We start from the raw sequence: 16,097 nt of genomic DNA, 5'->3' as shown, positions 1-16,097 counted from the left end.
ACAGAGACACCTGGACAGGTTGTCGGTCAGTCACAGGGACACCTGGACAGGTCTCTGGTCCGTCACAGGGACACCTGGACAGGTCCCCGGTCCGTCACAGGGACACCTGGACAGGTCCCTGGTCCATCACAGGGACACACAGAGACAAAGAGGACAAACAGGCGTTCGCTCTGACTCACAGCCAGGGAGAAGTCAGAGTTCCTGGTGAACCTAACAATCATGTTTTTGGAGACCGGAGCCCCCAGAGTAAACATGTAAACGCCACACAGAAAGGCTGCAGCTGGGGTTTGGACCGCCGACCTTCTTCCTGTGAGGTTCGAGGTCTAACCACCGTGTCAGCTGTATCATGAAACTCATGAAGTGTTTTGTTTCTTGTAGCTCCTTTTTCAAAGTTTGTGGTGAAGCTGAACCTGAAGAGCTCTAAGGACCCGAATGAGGTGCTGGAAGAGCTCCAGAAGAAGGTGAATCCTGTTTGTTTTTACACTTTATCAGGTCTTCAGACTTGGAAACATCAGCATGAAAACACTGAAAATGCTGCAACAAATAAAGTCTTTTAGTTTAGTTTCAATAAAAAGAGACAGAACTCATAAACACTTGACCCAAAGGGTGCAAAGGGATTTGCCAGTTTGTATTTACAGAAACTGCTTCATCTGTGATGTTCAACACGTGTTTTTGTGTTTCAGCTGATTGAGAAGCTGAAGGCTCAGGGCGTGGAAGGAGCCGTCAGACTGAGCTGGAGGAATCGGTCCAATGGGAAGATCTTCAAGAAGAAGAATGAACTTTAAACAGAAGTTGGATTTCATCATTTCTAAAATTGGTTGGATATTTTTACCTATAATCTGTCGTAATAATGATGGTAGTTTGCTAAGTAGAAGTAGTAATTCTGAGGCTGGTTCTGGTTCTGCTGGAGTTTTCTTTCTGTTCAAAGGGAGTCATTTCTTCCCACTGTCACCTCCTTGCTGCTCAGGATTAGAATGTTAAGATTGGTGGGTTTTTTTCAAACATTCACTCATTTTGAGTTTGATGCCTGCAGCAGGTTCCAAAAACACTGGAACAGGAGCAACACAAGACTGGGAAAGATGAAGAATACTAAAAAATAACACCTGTTTGAAGCCTTCCACAGGTGAGAAGTTAATTGGAAACAGGTGAGGGTCATGATTGGGTGAAGAGGGAGCATCCCTGGAAGGCTCAGTCGTTCACAAACAAGGATGGGGCGAGGTTCACCACTTTATGAACAACTGAGTGAGCAAACAGTCCAACAGTCTAAGAATAATGTTTCTCAACATAATAATCCAAGTAATTTAGGGATTTCACAGTCTACAGTCCATAATATCAACCAAAGATTCCAAGAATCTGGACAAATCTCTGCAAATAATCAACAAGGCTGAAAACCAACAGTGAATGCCCGTGACCTTTGACCCCTCAGGCGGCGCTGCATTAAAAACCAACATCATTGTGTGACGGATACCACCACATGGGCTCAGGAACACTTCAGAACACTCAGATCATCATCTGCAAGTTAAATCTCTACCATGCAAACAGAAAGACGTTTATCTACAAACCTCAGAAACGCTTCTCTGGACCCGAGCTGACGCAAAGTGGCAGAAATCATGGACATCATGTCCTCCGGGCCAAAGAGGAAAAGGACTGTCCGGATTGTTCAAAGGCCAGCCTCTCTGATGGTATGGGGGTGTATTAGTGCCCATGGAATGGGTAACGTGAACACCTGTGAAGGCCCCATGAATGCTGAAAGGTACAGACAGGTTTTGGAGCAACATTTGCCACGTTCTGCTCTTGTTCCAGCAGCGTGGCGTCGTAGTAAAGAGTCGGGTACGAGACTGACCTGCCTGCAGTCCAGACCTGTCTCTCATTGAAAATGTGAGGCGCGTTAAAAAGGTACGTTCTTTCGGCTGCTCCCTTCTTCAGGGGTCGCCACAGCGAGCAAACTCACACGAGCCATTTGGCAACTGTTTTACGCTGGATGCCCTTCCTGCCGCACCCTGGGCTCGAACCTGCAACCTGAGGATTACAGGAAAACAATGTGACGCATTAGGACAATGGAGACCCCGGACTGTTGAGCATCTGAAGTTGTCCATGAAGCAAGAATGGGAAGGAATTCCACCTACAAAGCTTCAACAGTTAGTCCTCAGTTCCTAAACACTTATTGAGTGTTAAAAGGTGATGGGTCACAGGGGGAGACATGTCCCTGTCCCTGTTTCTGTCCCTGTCCCAGCTTTCTAGGAACGTGTTGCAGGCATCAAGTTCAAAATGAGTGAATATCTGCTAAACACTAATAAAGTTTATGGATAAATAAAGAATCATCGTATTCTGTTTTTGTTTTTCACACAACGTCCGAACTTTCTTAGGAATGGGGTTATAAAAGGTTTAATGTTTTCATTCGTGCTTCTGTAGGCCATTTTATTTCTTGGGACCCACGTGTTTTTGTCTGTCCCGTTTTGCTCCCTGTACCTTCGGTTCCTTGTGCCATCACTCTTCCTCAGGAGTTTCCATGTTAGCCTGCCTCACCCACCTGCACCTGTTCCTCGTTAGGAATCTGCCACCTGTGTCCACTCAGTCATCAGAAGCTGCTCCTCAGCTTCACTCATTCGCTGGTTCACACTCAGGTCTTCTCTGTTAGTTTGTTTGTTTTGCTGTAGCCTAAATTAGTTTATTTTTGAGTTCCTGGTGTCGGTCTGGACTCTGGGTACAAACCTGTCCCAGAGATTGTGATGATGTGAGTTTTGATCTTGGGCTGAGACAACAACAAATCCCAGACGAGTCACTGTCTCTTGAACAAACACAAGCTTTCTGACCTAAATGTTCAAAAGTCGCAGGTTTTCACTCTGTGTTCACCAGAATGGTGTGAGCAAGACTGCACCAGGAGAGTCCAGACTGGGTTTAACCCTCATGGTTGGATGCTTAGTTTCATCCTATCCTGCCTGTTCCATCGGAGGATCCCACTTCTGACACCAAAATGCAAAATGTAACAAACTGATTTCTACGGGTGTTAACTTTAATAAAGGAGTTGAAACTAAGACGATTTTTCTCTTTATTTTCTGCAAGGAGTAACAAAACAGAATGAAGGTATAATCTGTGGTGAAGCTCACAGGCTTCCTGTCTCACACAAGCTTCAGACCAGGACAAGAAGAAGACCTCAGGTCTGCAGGAACTGAACTTTTCTTATGGAAATTATACAATTATGAACAATATTTAAAAAAAAATCAATACGTCCTCAATCAAGCTTTTTGACATTAGTGTTTAATCATTAAATTACATTTTATTTAATCACAGTTTTTCAACCCCACCTTTGCAACATTAATGTGGATAAATGTTCTATTTTCAACAAATTAACATCCTAAATGTGACAGATTATAGAAGGAAAACAGAAAACTAGCTTCAGAAATAAAGAATAAAGCAAATCTATGTTTGAAACGTAACTTTCTTCTTCTGCTTCTCTTCATCTTAGTAGAAGATCTTTTCATCCAGCTGCTTCCTCCAGGTCACTTTGTCTCCATCCAGGCCCCGATCCTTCAGCTTCTGTTTCAGCTGAAACACCAGAACAGTTACTGGACATCACAGCTAAAGTTCCTCACTGAAGCTTCTGTTCGGCTGCATCCTGCAGCAGGAAGGTTGCTGAAGTTATCAGCAGCTAAAGTTCCTCACTGAAGCTTCTGTTCGGCTACATCCTGATTGCATTTCTGTTCATTTTAATCCAAACTTCTTGTAAAGGGAGATGTGCTCCTCAAACTGCACTGCCACCTGAACAGCAGCCTTCTGTTAAAACTTTCATGCATTTAGAGGAAACACCACTCATTGTTTTGGGAATGTGGCACTGACTGAGCAGACAGTGGTGCACATCTGGAGGTGAGCCGAACGTCATCGTAGGAAACGTAACGTCTTCGTCAAACCACCCCAAATTTAATGTCACAATCTGTGCTTTTGGTTGTTTTGTGACAGTTTTTAGGTGTTTGCTGGTTTGAGTTTATGTGATTTGTTGGCTTTGGGTTTAGTTATGTCCCTGTGTTTTTCTGACAGTACTTTCCCTCAGTCAGACCGGCCACGCCCATCCACACCTGGTTTCTGTTTCTCCAGTCTGAGCTGCAAATACTCATCTCATCTCAGCATTCATTCACCTACGATCAGTCTTTACTGAGGAACCTCAGGGTNTTCACCTGTTCCCACTTACCTCATCATCCTCTGTGCTTTTATACCTTGTCAATTCCCCCACCACGCTGTCGGATCATTGTTTCTTCCATGCTAGTCCTGTGTTCTCCCGTGTTTTGTTCTTGTTCTGCTGCCCCGTCAGCTTTTTGTTTTCGTTTAAATAAATCAGTTTTTCTTTAGTTCTGGGTAATGAGTCTGCTTTCTGGGTTCGCCTCCGTCTCCGTCGAGCATGACAATTGTTTGTTGTAAATGAAACGAGGTGAATTTGACTTCAGGCTTCTTTGCATTCGCTGTAGTTGGCAGTTCCAGCTGAAAATGAAAATGAATTAAATAAAGAACACGCCGTGCACATTTTGCATGAGAGATATTTAAGCGAACTGTAACAGCAGCTAAATATGTGCAGCTTCAGACTGAAGGAGCAGATTAGGCAGAACACCAGGATGGAGAAAGTTCTTCTCTGCATCGTCGTTGCAACAGGTAGGATTCACACCTTCACTCATCGGTTGTTTTCATAGATCCCGACGTGTGCGTGGAACACCGAAGCTCATGACCCTCTCTACCTTCTCGCTGTTGATGCTCAGCTCTAGATGTTCTGTCCTCTTCCTTCTGAAGTCAGACACCATGTCTTTGGTCTTTTTATGTTCAAGATTAGGTCATTGTCTTTGCAGCATGTTGTCAGGGTTTGGACCTCCTCCCTGAATAACCAGAGAGTAGATGCAGCCAGATCTGAGGCTGAGCAGTACTGGAGAAGCATACGGGAGAAGAAATGAATGTCCCATGGCTCCAGAATCTATGATATGGAGCAGACATGAAGAGCTGGTCTGAACCAGGGCCTGACACGATCCACACCTGCTGGCTAAAGAAACTGAAGGGTTTCTAAGCAACCAACAAGACCAGGACGAGCCCAACAAAAACTAGTCATAAACTCAGAATTCCTAAAAAACAAAACAAGACGACTCAAAGCCAAAATGTACAAAAACATTTTAAGATCTGAAGTCAGCAGAATTCTACCAACCAACTTATAGATGTGCCATCGGTGCAGACATGCCTCAGTTTGATTCATTTTCCAGTAAAGCTGCTTTCAGGAGGTTTTCTGTCGAGGTTTAATCTGTAGCTGGAGTTTAATAACTCATATCTGAAACAAATGTGACCTGTAACGTTGCATGATAAAAACAAATCAGGTTAAACATTTACCCAGGAGTTTTGCATTCAGTGTGGTTCACAGTGCCAGCTAAAACTGAAAATAGCTTATACAAATAGCCTATCTGTTTTGCATGAATGCCATAAAAGTCAGCGGTTGCAGCACCTAAAGATCTGCGGTCAGAGCCTGAGGGCGCAGATCAGGTCAAACACAAGAACGGATAAACTTCTTCAAGCAGGTCTGTACTGTATCTGCAGAGACAGAGGGGGGTGGGGGAAAGTTTTCCATTTCTAAGCTTCCATCCAGAATATGAACAACACGGAGATATTCTGATACAAATGTTACAGTAGGTTAGTTTTTCTGCACAAAGCAAACTCATGAATGTTCGACACTGAAAGTATGTTTGCAGAATGATCCTCAGTGAAAATGATCACTGTGTTCATGTTGTCAGCGCTGCACGCTGTCGTCCCACTTCCTGCACGAAGTTACCATTTCATTGATGAGCTGAAGACCTGGACTGAAGCTCAGAGTTACTGCAGACAGAAGTACACAGGCCTGGCAACTATCGAGAACGAGGAGGATCTAAAGATCCTGAAAGACACGGCAGCATTGCTGGACAAAACCTACGTATGTTCACTTTTCTCTGTTTGAGACCATACACCACAGGTTCAAAATGGCCACCCTACTCAAGCAACATAAGGGCTTTTGCCATCAGGATGAACTTGTTGACAGCTAAAGTGCAGCTTTATGCAGACTAAACTGAGATTAGATGTTCTTTAACAACATTTAGAGGGGGGACTGTTAGGATCTGGATTTTTGTATTTTGTTTTGTCTTCATGTTTTAGTTTATTGTTTGTGTTATTTAGTTGTCTCTTCCCTGTGCCTCAGCCACCATTCACTTCTCCTCAGTCACTCTCTCTCTCTTCCCTGTTCTCACCCATCTACACCTGCCTCCAGCTCCATAATCATCTCACCTGTGCCCACTTCCACTAATCACCCTCTGCCTTTAAAACCCGGTCACTTTCCACATTTCCCTGCCGGTTCATTGTCACACTTTGCCTCCCTGATGTGCTGTCCTTCCGTTTGCTCGTGTCTCGTCATCTCTCATTGGTTCATCTCTTGTCTCAGGTCTGTTCAGGTTTGGTTTAGTTAGTTAAGGTTTTTTGTATTTAGTTTAGATTTTGCTGCCACGTCAGCCTTTGTTTTGGTTTGCCTTTAATTTCTAATAAATTAGTTTATTTTTCCATCATGAGTCTGCATACTGGGTTTGCCCCCTTCCACCCTGATCGGGACAGGGACATTGTGTCACATCTGATGAAAAGCAAATTTCTGTTTCCAGACCGCCTGGATTGGGTTGTATGATGACCTGAACAGCTGGAGGTGGTCGATGTCAGACCCAGACTTCTACCAAAACGATCAGAATAAATTCAGAAAGTGGAGAACAGAAGAACCAAACAATGAGTTTGGAAAACAGACCTGTGGTGAAATAACCTCTGATGGGTTCTGGAATGATGAGGCTTGCTCTCGAACCCAAGCATCAGTCTGCATTGATAAGAATGGTGAGGATTTTAATCATTATAGAACCTAAAAAGTACTTCAGATCAATAACTGCTTTCCTTCATTTATGTCCTAAAAAGATCTGTTTTTGACAAATAATTGATACAGTATTTGGTGAATTTGGATTTTGTTCTGTATTACAAGCATTTAGTCTATTTTCAGGGCCGACTGTGACGTTTGTTATAATCAGCACCTTAATGAACTGGACTGAGGCTCAGAGGTACTGCAGAGAACATCACACAGACCTGGCCAGTGTGAGGAACGNTTCCTCACTGAAGCTTCTGTTCGGCTGCATCCTGCAGCAGGAAGGTTGCTGAAGTTATCAGCAGCTAAAGTTCCTCACTGAAGCTTCTGTTCGGCTACATCCTGATTGCATTTCTGTTCATTTTAATCCAAACTTCTTGTAAAGGGAGATGTGCTCCTCAAACTGCACTGCCACCTGAACAGCAGCCTTCTGTTAAAACTTTCATGCATTTAGAGGAAACACCACTCATTGTTTTGGGAATGTGGCACTGACTGAGCAGACAGTGGTGCACATCTGGAGGTGAGCCGAACGTCATCGTAGGAAACGTAACGTCTTCGTCAAACCACCCCAAATTTAATGTCACAATCTGTGCTTTTGGTTGTTTTGTGACAGTTTTTAGGTGTTTGCTGGTTTGAGTTTATGTGATTTGTTGGCTTTGGGTTTAGTTATGTCCCTGTGTTTTTCTGACAGTACTTTCCCTCAGTCAGACCGGCCACGCCCATCCACACCTGGTTTCTGTTTCTCCAGTCTGAGCTGCAAATACTCATCTCATCTCAGCATTCATTCACCTACGATCAGTCTTTACTGAGGAACCTCAGGGTCATCCCTCTGGTTCCTCATGTTGTGTGTTTGCTGCCAAGCTCAGCATTTTGTTTTCTTCAAATTAACCTTCAGGATTTTGCTCTTAAGCTCCTCGTGTCAGTCTATATTCCTGGGTTCAACCTTCATCCAGCTTTGACAAAAAAACAAAACAAAAGAAAAACCTTTTACCTTCTTCAGCAGGACTTTCAGGACAGCAGGGTCATTCAGGTCCACAGAGGAGCTTTTCATCAGCTGCAGTTTCACCACATATTTTAAAACTGGAACTTTGACAAAAAAAAAAAAAAAAATTCAGTTCTAATTTCTGGTTGAATTTGGACAAAACTCTTCTGGCTTTCATTCGTTTCTCCATCAGTTCTGTTTGAACCGGAGGAGTTTCATCTGCATCTTATTATCTGTTTTCTATTCAGTGGAAGTACAGTAAGCGCTCCATCCTTCAGATGTAAGATTTAAAACTCCTCTGGTTCTAACAAAGTACTAAAACAAGATAAATGTGATGTCAGATGAACTTTAATATCCTCCATCTTCTACTGAGAAGTTCTCTTTGACCATCCAAAGCAGCTCTGACCTGTCAGACATGAACAGGAAACAGGTGGGGGGTCCTAAACCAATGATCCCAAACCTTCCAGCCATCAACCCACAAACCAACAATGGAAGACCCCAACTATCACCGACTGAAGCATATAATTACCTCAACGCCAACGAAGCGAGGGCTTAATGACTATCAACAACCATTGTACACATCTCATTCAGCTATGACTGTTTTATCCCTCAAGTACAGCAAAATTGTGCAATTATGAATATTTTTAAAGTGATTACTGAAGACCATCTGAAGACCCTCACTTTCATGAATCACAGTGGGGTTCTGACCCAAACATTTAGGGAACCAGGGTCCAGAGGAACTTCTGTCTCACTTGCTTGAAAGCATCAAAATTAAAATGAAGTTTTTATTTATTCAACTGAGATCTCAGATCTCTTTTTCAAGGAAAGCCTGAAGGCAGCCTAACGTGCAGGTTTTTAACCCTGGGGGAGGAAAGCAGAGTGCTCGGAGAAAACCCACGCAAACACGAGGAGAACACGATAACTCCACAAAGAAAGAGTCCAGGTCCAAGCCGGGGCTTGAACCCAGGTCCTTCTGGCTGTGAAGCAACAGTGCTGCCAGGTCCATGTTGTTTGGAGCAACATTAATGCTCAAAACTAAAGAACCTTCAGTATTTTTCTGCCTAAGAGATGCAAAGTAGAAAAAAAACAAATGTTTCATAAAGATTTTTGTCTTCTTTTCTGAAGCAAGGCCTCATGGGACTGCTAAACTGCTATTTTACTTGTTTCCTGGAGCATCGAGAAATACAAAGATATAAAGAGTAAAAGGTAAAACAATGAGATGTGAAACTTTTACCACAGCGAGGAATGGGGCAATACTCCCATCTAGTGGAAGAGTTGGTCGTGTAGCACCACGGTCGGGGTTCTCCATCTGGGTTTCTGCAGTAATTCTCCTCAAGAAAGTACTGTGGATACCTGCAGAAAGTGCTGAGGTTTAATCTGGTCTCTTTCAGAGTAGGTTCTTAAACCTTTTTAAAACTCAGAGGTTCTCCAGTCTTACGCTGCAGGGGTGAAAGGGTGAGAGTGGGGTGACTGAGAATCCCAGCGCTGGCAGGTGTAGCCATGTTCAGTCGTAGAGACGTGTCCTCTGTAGTCCTCACCTTGGTTGTTAAAGCACTCCTGTGCAGACACTTAAACCAAAAGCACACAAACAGAGGTATGGTTCTGTTAGACAAATGACCCAGAACTCGGCTAAAACGTTGCTCTAGAACTTCCTTCAAACCCGAAGGTCTTTTCATCAAAACTAACTTCAGTAGTTGTCTGTCTTGAGTCATAATTTGCTGTTTAGACATTTACTTACAAAACAAAGTAGGGGTAAGTAAATGAGTAAGCAAATAAAGGCTGTCTGAGGGTCAGAACATGGTTCCATCTGTGACAACATCATGCCCAGAAGAAAGGACTGGATCCATCTGAAGACTGAAGGATGCTGTAGTGTCACCAGGAAGCCAGATGACTGTGGATAAATTCAACCTTCTCTTCTGTGTCTGCTAAAGCTGAAGTGAAAAGAGATGTTCTTCAGACTTTATTGGAACTAGAAGGAAATGTTCATCAAGGCAGGAAAGGAACTATTGGAACATTGCAACAAGAAATGGATTATTTGAACCTTCGGATGACAGACTTGTTTGTTCCTCAGTTGGATCTGAGCTCTTTGACAGATCTGAAGTGAGGGGAAATTCAAGGAATGATGCAGCTTTTCTGTCACAGAGTGGAAGTGTGTCTCAGCTGTGCTGCCAAAGAAAAACTCCACCAGGGTCCAGAGCCACGAAAGAAAAGGGCAAAAAATGATTTATCCTCTGTCAAATCAGGAACATGACAAGGAACCGGCCAAGGAACTGAATGGAATGGATGAAAGTCAAGCTGTCGAAGGACGAACCTGAAAAACACCTAAAATCTTTGTCTATTCCTGGTTGTTATGGAAAAAACAAGACTCCAGAGGGAGGGGTACCACTCCATCGACTACATTCAAGGCTGAAGGGGTTTGTGTTGTAGCAGACTTCCTGTCAGGTCTAAAGTAACAACATGAATCCCAGTGTGGACAATATTCTGTGGGCAGTTTGAGCCTGAACATCGATGTGCAGCAGCTACCCCACACCTGACACACCTGACTGCTTTCCTCAGTTTCTTCTTGTGAGACACCATCACCACCAGCTCTCAGGAGCTGCTGAATGTTTCATGCTGTAAGGAGGACCGCTGTTTGAGAATCCCATGCTGTTTGCCTGTCAGTCCTCTGGGTCAATACATAATACCTCATTTATTTAAATGTGTATGCATGTTCTTGTTTCTGTGACATGCTGCTGGCACCAAAACCCCTAAGATCAATTTTAAAATTGGTTCAGTGTTAGGTTTTCTGTTGTGTTGACACAATGCTGTTTAATCATGTTTTTATTAAACACATACCCTACCATCTTTCCAAAGACTTCTGATTATGGGGGCGGGTGTTGGTGGGGGTTGTGCCCAGCTTCATGTCTAACGGTTTCCTGCCCAGCTTCAGTTTATCTCTGCTGCTCATAAAGAAAATGGTATTCATGGTATGCACTCAGCTGCAGAACAAGATCTAAGCTACAGGTTGAATTTATCTGACAGTGAAGCACCTCATGAACATCAAATGATTTCTGTGCTGTAAACAGCAGAAGGAAACTGAAGGCACAGTAGAAACATTTAAAACTCTCAGGGATGGGAATAAATATCTTTAAACACTTGCCTGACGCAGCAGCGAAGAACAGAAGAACTTTCTCCATCTTTGTAGGCCCGTTCTCTGTTCTTTCTTAGCTTGTGACTGCAGATAAAGAGCTGCTCAAATGACTGATATCCTTCCCTTAAGTGAAGTTTAATTCTGCACATTATTTGCATTGTGCCCTCAGCATTCACATCCTGATTGATTGGCAAGTCAAAACAATTCAAACTAGTTTCATTTACATAGACAAGATCACTAATCCAAGGTGTGGATCTCAGTTCAGCTCTTTTACACATTTGTGACGAGGGCTTGGGGTTCTGAAGGATACGGTCTTATTTTACAATCCTAATGAACCCAGGGTTCAGGTTACTGAGCTGAAAAGATCCACAGGAAGCAGACGTAAGTAAACAAGAGTTTTATTTTGAAGGGAACCCAGTGGAGTATGTGTCTTCAGGAGTTAGACTTCTTTGGGCCAGTTGTCAGCAGCAGGTTTGTTTCTTGATCTTATTTGAGTTCTTTTCCAGATCTTCGGGGGAGGGGGGAGAGATGCCAGAGTCCAGCATGATGATAAGCGTCTCCAGGAAGGTGAGTGGTGTCTTCGAGATGAGGCGAAAGAGTGGACAGGTAGGACAGAGACGGCCTGAGCGGACTTCTCCTGATTTCTCTCAGGAGAAATGTTGATGAAACGAGAAGAGTCCAAAGAGCACACGAAGGGTTCTGTAAGGAAGCACAGATAAAACAAGAGGTTGTAATGACTCGTAATGATCCAGCTCAGCCTTAAGTGTGATGTGGATTAATGAGAAGTCACTGCAGACAGCTGTGCCCAAAGATTCACCCACTCATCCTCATCCTGCCATGAAGTGGTTAGTGCTGAAAACTGAGCAGAAAAACAGGAATCCTGGCAGATATAATCTTTGCAGACTTTACATACATCCATTCATGTTCGTTAGGGTTAGGGTTGGACTGCCCTAATTAAACTCAGAGGAAAAGTTCAAGTCAGGGGATGATCCAGAAGGATTTCCAAGACCCAAAACATCCTCAGGAGTTCTGTTAAATCCCTCATCAGGAGATGGAAGGATGATAGGACGTGTAAATCTACCACGAGCCGGCCGTCCTCACAGAGAGGCCACCATGACACCTGGAAGCCACCAGGTGAGACGGGAGCAGTGGCGGCTGGCCAATAGAGGGCGCCACCCCACCACTCACATTACCTTGAATAAGACGTAATAAAATAAATAAAATTTAAATAATACATTAAAAATATTTCGAAATATATGTATATATAATTTTAGTTGTGTAAGATAAATATTTTATAGTTAATGATAAGTAAAGTTGTTTCGTTCTTCGACGTTGTCTGATTGGTGACGTATTTCCGCCCCGGGGCACAAAAATCTTTGTCCATAGACTCTCGCTAAAAGTTGCACATGCACAGTAGCTCCTCTTCAGTACAAGAGATAGGACGGTTCAGGGCGCACCTCTCCTGCGCCCAGAGCTGACTCCGCCTCCCGCCGCCGGAGCGTGGGACTCCCGCCACGGAGGCTGACGTCACATCCGGCTGTCAGAAAGTTCGCCTGATTGAAAGGTCGAGCTGCGGGTGAGCTGCCTTTTATTCAAAGACAGCAATAAGTTCATTACGTGACTAAGTTACAGAAATAAGTTCATAGTTAATAATTAGTTTAAGGAAATTTATGCTAAAATCTGTTAGAATGTTTGGTTTTGAATTCTAATCGGAGTGAGACATCCGACCTTCGTTATATTGTACGTTCAGAATACATGACGTAGTGAGTGCTCTCACCATAAAACAAGCTTTGACGTAGTTTCTCCTGTAAAGTTTTGAAAAATAAGGGAGAAAACAGATCTTATAAACGCTAAATGTGTCCTGCAGACCTCCGTCTTTGTAAGTATTGGTGTTCAGGAAGCACTTGTGCATTTATATGTACATTGTAATGTTGCTTTTGTTGTTTTAATTCATGTAAATACACTGGTGTGATACCTTAGTATATGTTTTGGACCAAAACATATAATAAGGTATCACATAATAAACATAAACCAAAACATTTGGTAGATGTCTATTTTGGATTTATAGCCCCCCCTGGAGAAAACTCCACCAGCCGCCACTGGACGGGAGAGACTGTAAACACAACACCTGCTGCCCGGGGTCTTCTCAGTCAGAAGGTACAGCTTTTGTTTTAAATGTTTGCATCATTATTTTACATAAAAGTTATTTAAATAGTTATTTATTTAATGGGGTCAAACTGACGCCACGCAAGAATGAAAGGTTTCTCTGTGGAACAGCGGTGCACAGGAGATGATTTGATTCAGTTAAATATACTTTTCAGCTGGTTCTGCTGTAGCATCCACAGAAAAACAGAAATCTACAAACCCCAACAGATATTAGAGTTTTAAAGCTCTTCACCTTAAATAACTTCTAATGTTCAGAATCAGGAAAAAGATAAATACACTTAGAGACATGAAATCACTCGTTAACCTTTGACCTCCAGAAGCTGTGTGACCGACTTTCTGCCATCCAGAAGCTGCAACAGAAAGAAAAACTGTGCTTTTGGTACAAATGTCCCTCCATTATTTCTTTTACAGGTAAAATATTCAAGAGTTTGTATTTGGTTTATTGGACTCTCAGGTTTAACAAATTAAAACCTTTTGAAGCAAACATTTCTAATATTGTTTGTTTTAAATGAAACAAGGTGAATTTGACTTCAGGCTTCTTTGCATTCGCTGTAGTTGGCAGTTCCAGCTAAAAATGTAAATGAATTAAATAAAGAACACGCCGTGCACGTTTCGCATGAGAGATATTTAAGCGAACTGTAACAGCAGCTAAATATGTGCAGCTTCAGACTGAAGGAGCAGATTAGGCAAAACACCAGGATGGAGAAAGTTCTTCTCTGCATCGTCGTTGCAACAGGTAGGGGATTCATTCATGTCCGGTTTTCAGGTCTTCTGTCATAAATTTGATGTTTTTATTGGATTTCCTGGAGGTCCAACTTCTTTGGCATGAAGCCACAGTAACGAGGGTCAGAGCGGTGCTTCCTTTCGAAGTGATCTGACCACAAATTTTGATAGTAATTCCCATTTAGGAGCTTAAGGTTGAAACCACATAGGATTAGTGACCTTATATATGCAAATAATACTGGTTTGAATTGTTTTGCCTTGCCAATCAATCAGGATGTGAACGCTGAGGTAATAATGCAAATAGTGTGCATAATTAAACTGCAGGTAAGCGATGAAAATGCCATCTCAGCAGCTCAGTCAGAAGAAAGGACAGGATGGAGAAAGTTCTTCTGTTCTTCACTGCTGCATCAGGCAAGTGTTTGATAAAAGTTATTTATTCACATCTCTGTGAGAACCTTAAAGAAACCTTTGGAGTAATTTTGTGTCCATGAGGCACTTTTACCATCAGAACACTTTAAACTGAGGAGAAATGTTGCATCAATTTAAATTTGCTTCTGTGTGTCTCTGCAGCTCTGACTGCCGTCTCCTCACTTCCTGCACGATCATTTTATTTTGTTTATGAGCCAAAAAACTGGACTGAAGCTCAGAGTTACTGCAGAGAGAAATACACAGACCTGGCAACTATTGAGAGCATGGAGGACGTGGACATCCTGGACAACATGAAAGATTTAAGCCAAATGGTCTACCCATCGGACAGCTATGTATGTCCTGTTCTCTCATCTCTTTTTTGTTTCAGGAGGGAGAAAACCTTCTACCTACATGTGCAATAATTATTCTGTTTTATTGACACTAAAAATTAGTTGTTATATGGATATATTTTATATGGATAAAATAATCCAAGTAATGACACAAAACTGTTTGATTCATCACATTCTGGTTTGATAAGAGTTCTAACTGATAGCACTGGGAGGCAGAATTCATGCAGATGTACATAATTAAAGAAGCCAAGGAACATATGAATTTCTGTTCCCAGCGAGCCTGGTTTGGATTGTACGATGATGTGAGCAGCTGGAGGTGGTCGATGTCAGACTCAGACTTCTACCAACACGATGAGAAAGAGTTCAGAAACTGGAGACCTGGACAACCAGACAACTACCAAGGAAATGAGAGCTGCTCAGCGATGTACAGTGACGGATCCTGGACCGATGTAGGATGTTCTTACTCCACGAGATCAGTCTGCTTTGATGTCAAAGGTAAAATTATGAACACAAATAGTTCAGATTTCTGCCTCTCTGCATGTTTTCCTGTAGTTTATTTCAGTTTGATGTGTTCAGTTCTTCCATAGATGATCATCTTGTATTGCCTCTCTTTAATAAAGTCTAACTGGTCCAATTTCAGGTCCAAATTCCACATTTGTCCTTGTCAACACCTATATGAACTGGACTGAGGCTCAGAGTTACTGCAGAGAACATCACACAGACCTGGCCAGTGTGAGGAACGAGGCAGAGAACCAGAAGGTGAAGGAGCTGATACCAAGTACTGGAATAAACTGGATCGGTCTTTACAGAGACACCTGGAAGTGGGTGGATGGAAGCAGCTCCTCGTTCAGGTACTGGGGAAGTCTGGAACCCGATAACTACAACTACATGGACTACTGTGCTGTAATATATTTTCAAGATTCTGGAAGATGGGAGGACTGGAACTGTGACGACAAGAAAGCATTCATTTGCCAAAACAGTAAGCATCAATTTAAAACTTTCTTTTAACTATTTTATGTTTGGAGATACAAGAAGAGTTGAAGTTATGGGCAAAAAAAGCAACACAAAAAAAAATCTATGTAAAAATATGTAAATAAGCCACACCCAGTGAAGGGCCAGGATTACAGGGGTGAGTAGGGGGCCTGGCTTTTTTGCATATTTTTTTTAAATATTTAGAATAAATGTTTAATATTTAGAATTATACTCATGAAAATAAAGCCCACCCCCTGTCAGTTCCAGGATTATACCCACCACCAGGACATAATAAACCATCGACTCCATGTCTGAAAACGCAGAAATCACTGAACTGATGAAGCCTTTTTGTTTCTCAGGGTTTTCACAGAAAGTCGTGAAGCTGAAGCTGATTAACACCTCCTCAGTGGACCTGAATGACCCTCAGGTGTTGGAAAACCTGCTGAAACAGGTAAACACTTCTTGTTTTACAGATCATCA

General features: G+C 42.6%; 3 protein-coding genes and 1 long non-coding RNA gene across 4 annotated transcripts in view; 3 read left to right on the top strand and 1 right to left on the bottom strand.

Moving 5' to 3' along the window:
* LOC119616818 (hepatic lectin-like) overlaps nucleotides 1-2,983 on the top strand; it is a 7,813-nt gene extending 4,830 nt beyond the window's left edge. Inside the window, exons 2-3 of the mRNA XM_037974403.1 lie at nucleotides 379-461; nucleotides 684-2,983. Of these exons, the coding sequence (XP_037830331.1) occupies nucleotides 379-461; nucleotides 684-785 (185 nt within the window). The 3' untranslated portion in view covers nucleotides 786-2,983. The remainder of the gene's footprint in view (nucleotides 1-378; nucleotides 462-683) is intronic.
* A 259-nt stretch (nucleotides 2,984-3,242) lies between these two features.
* LOC119616819 (putative apolipoprotein(a)-like protein 2) lies at nucleotides 3,243-11,114 on the bottom strand. Its single transcript, XM_037974404.1, has 5 exons — nucleotides 11,008-11,114; nucleotides 9,307-9,436; nucleotides 9,103-9,221; nucleotides 7,878-7,972; nucleotides 3,243-3,546 (listed from the first exon to the last, which is right to left on the bottom strand). Exons 1-5 carry the CDS (start codon nucleotides 11,042-11,044, stop codon nucleotides 3,463-3,465), a joined length of 465 nt encoding a protein of 154 aa, XP_037830332.1. The 5' UTR covers nucleotides 11,045-11,114; the 3' UTR covers nucleotides 3,243-3,462.
* On the top strand, nucleotides 6,258-7,126 carry LOC119616820. The gene is made up of 3 exons (XR_005232872.1): nucleotides 6,258-6,433; nucleotides 6,645-6,864; nucleotides 7,025-7,126. It is a non-coding gene; the product is annotated as an uncharacterized LOC119616820 (long non-coding RNA).
* A 151-nt stretch (nucleotides 11,115-11,265) lies between the features above and the next one.
* Nucleotides 11,266-16,097, top strand: part of LOC108251376 (macrophage mannose receptor 1-like) — a 7,732-nt gene continuing 2,900 nt past the window's right edge. The window contains exons 1-8 of the mRNA XM_037974405.1: nucleotides 11,266-11,379; nucleotides 11,505-11,565; nucleotides 13,067-13,900; nucleotides 14,212-14,298; nucleotides 14,458-14,648; nucleotides 14,921-15,140; nucleotides 15,286-15,624; nucleotides 15,977-16,068. Of these exons, the coding sequence (XP_037830333.1) occupies nucleotides 14,262-14,298; nucleotides 14,458-14,648; nucleotides 14,921-15,140; nucleotides 15,286-15,624; nucleotides 15,977-16,068 (879 nt within the window). The 5' untranslated portion in view covers nucleotides 11,266-11,379; nucleotides 11,505-11,565; nucleotides 13,067-13,900; nucleotides 14,212-14,261. The remainder of the gene's footprint in view (nucleotides 11,380-11,504; nucleotides 11,566-13,066; nucleotides 13,901-14,211; nucleotides 14,299-14,457; nucleotides 14,649-14,920; nucleotides 15,141-15,285; nucleotides 15,625-15,976; nucleotides 16,069-16,097) is intronic.

This window comes from Kryptolebias marmoratus, unplaced genomic scaffold (assembly GCF_001649575.2).
Source record: "Kryptolebias marmoratus isolate JLee-2015 unplaced genomic scaffold, ASM164957v2 Scaffold38, whole genome shotgun sequence".
Taxonomy (NCBI): domain Eukaryota; kingdom Metazoa; phylum Chordata; class Actinopteri; order Cyprinodontiformes; family Rivulidae; genus Kryptolebias; species Kryptolebias marmoratus.
This window is presented reverse-complemented; position numbering and strand designations above follow the sequence as displayed.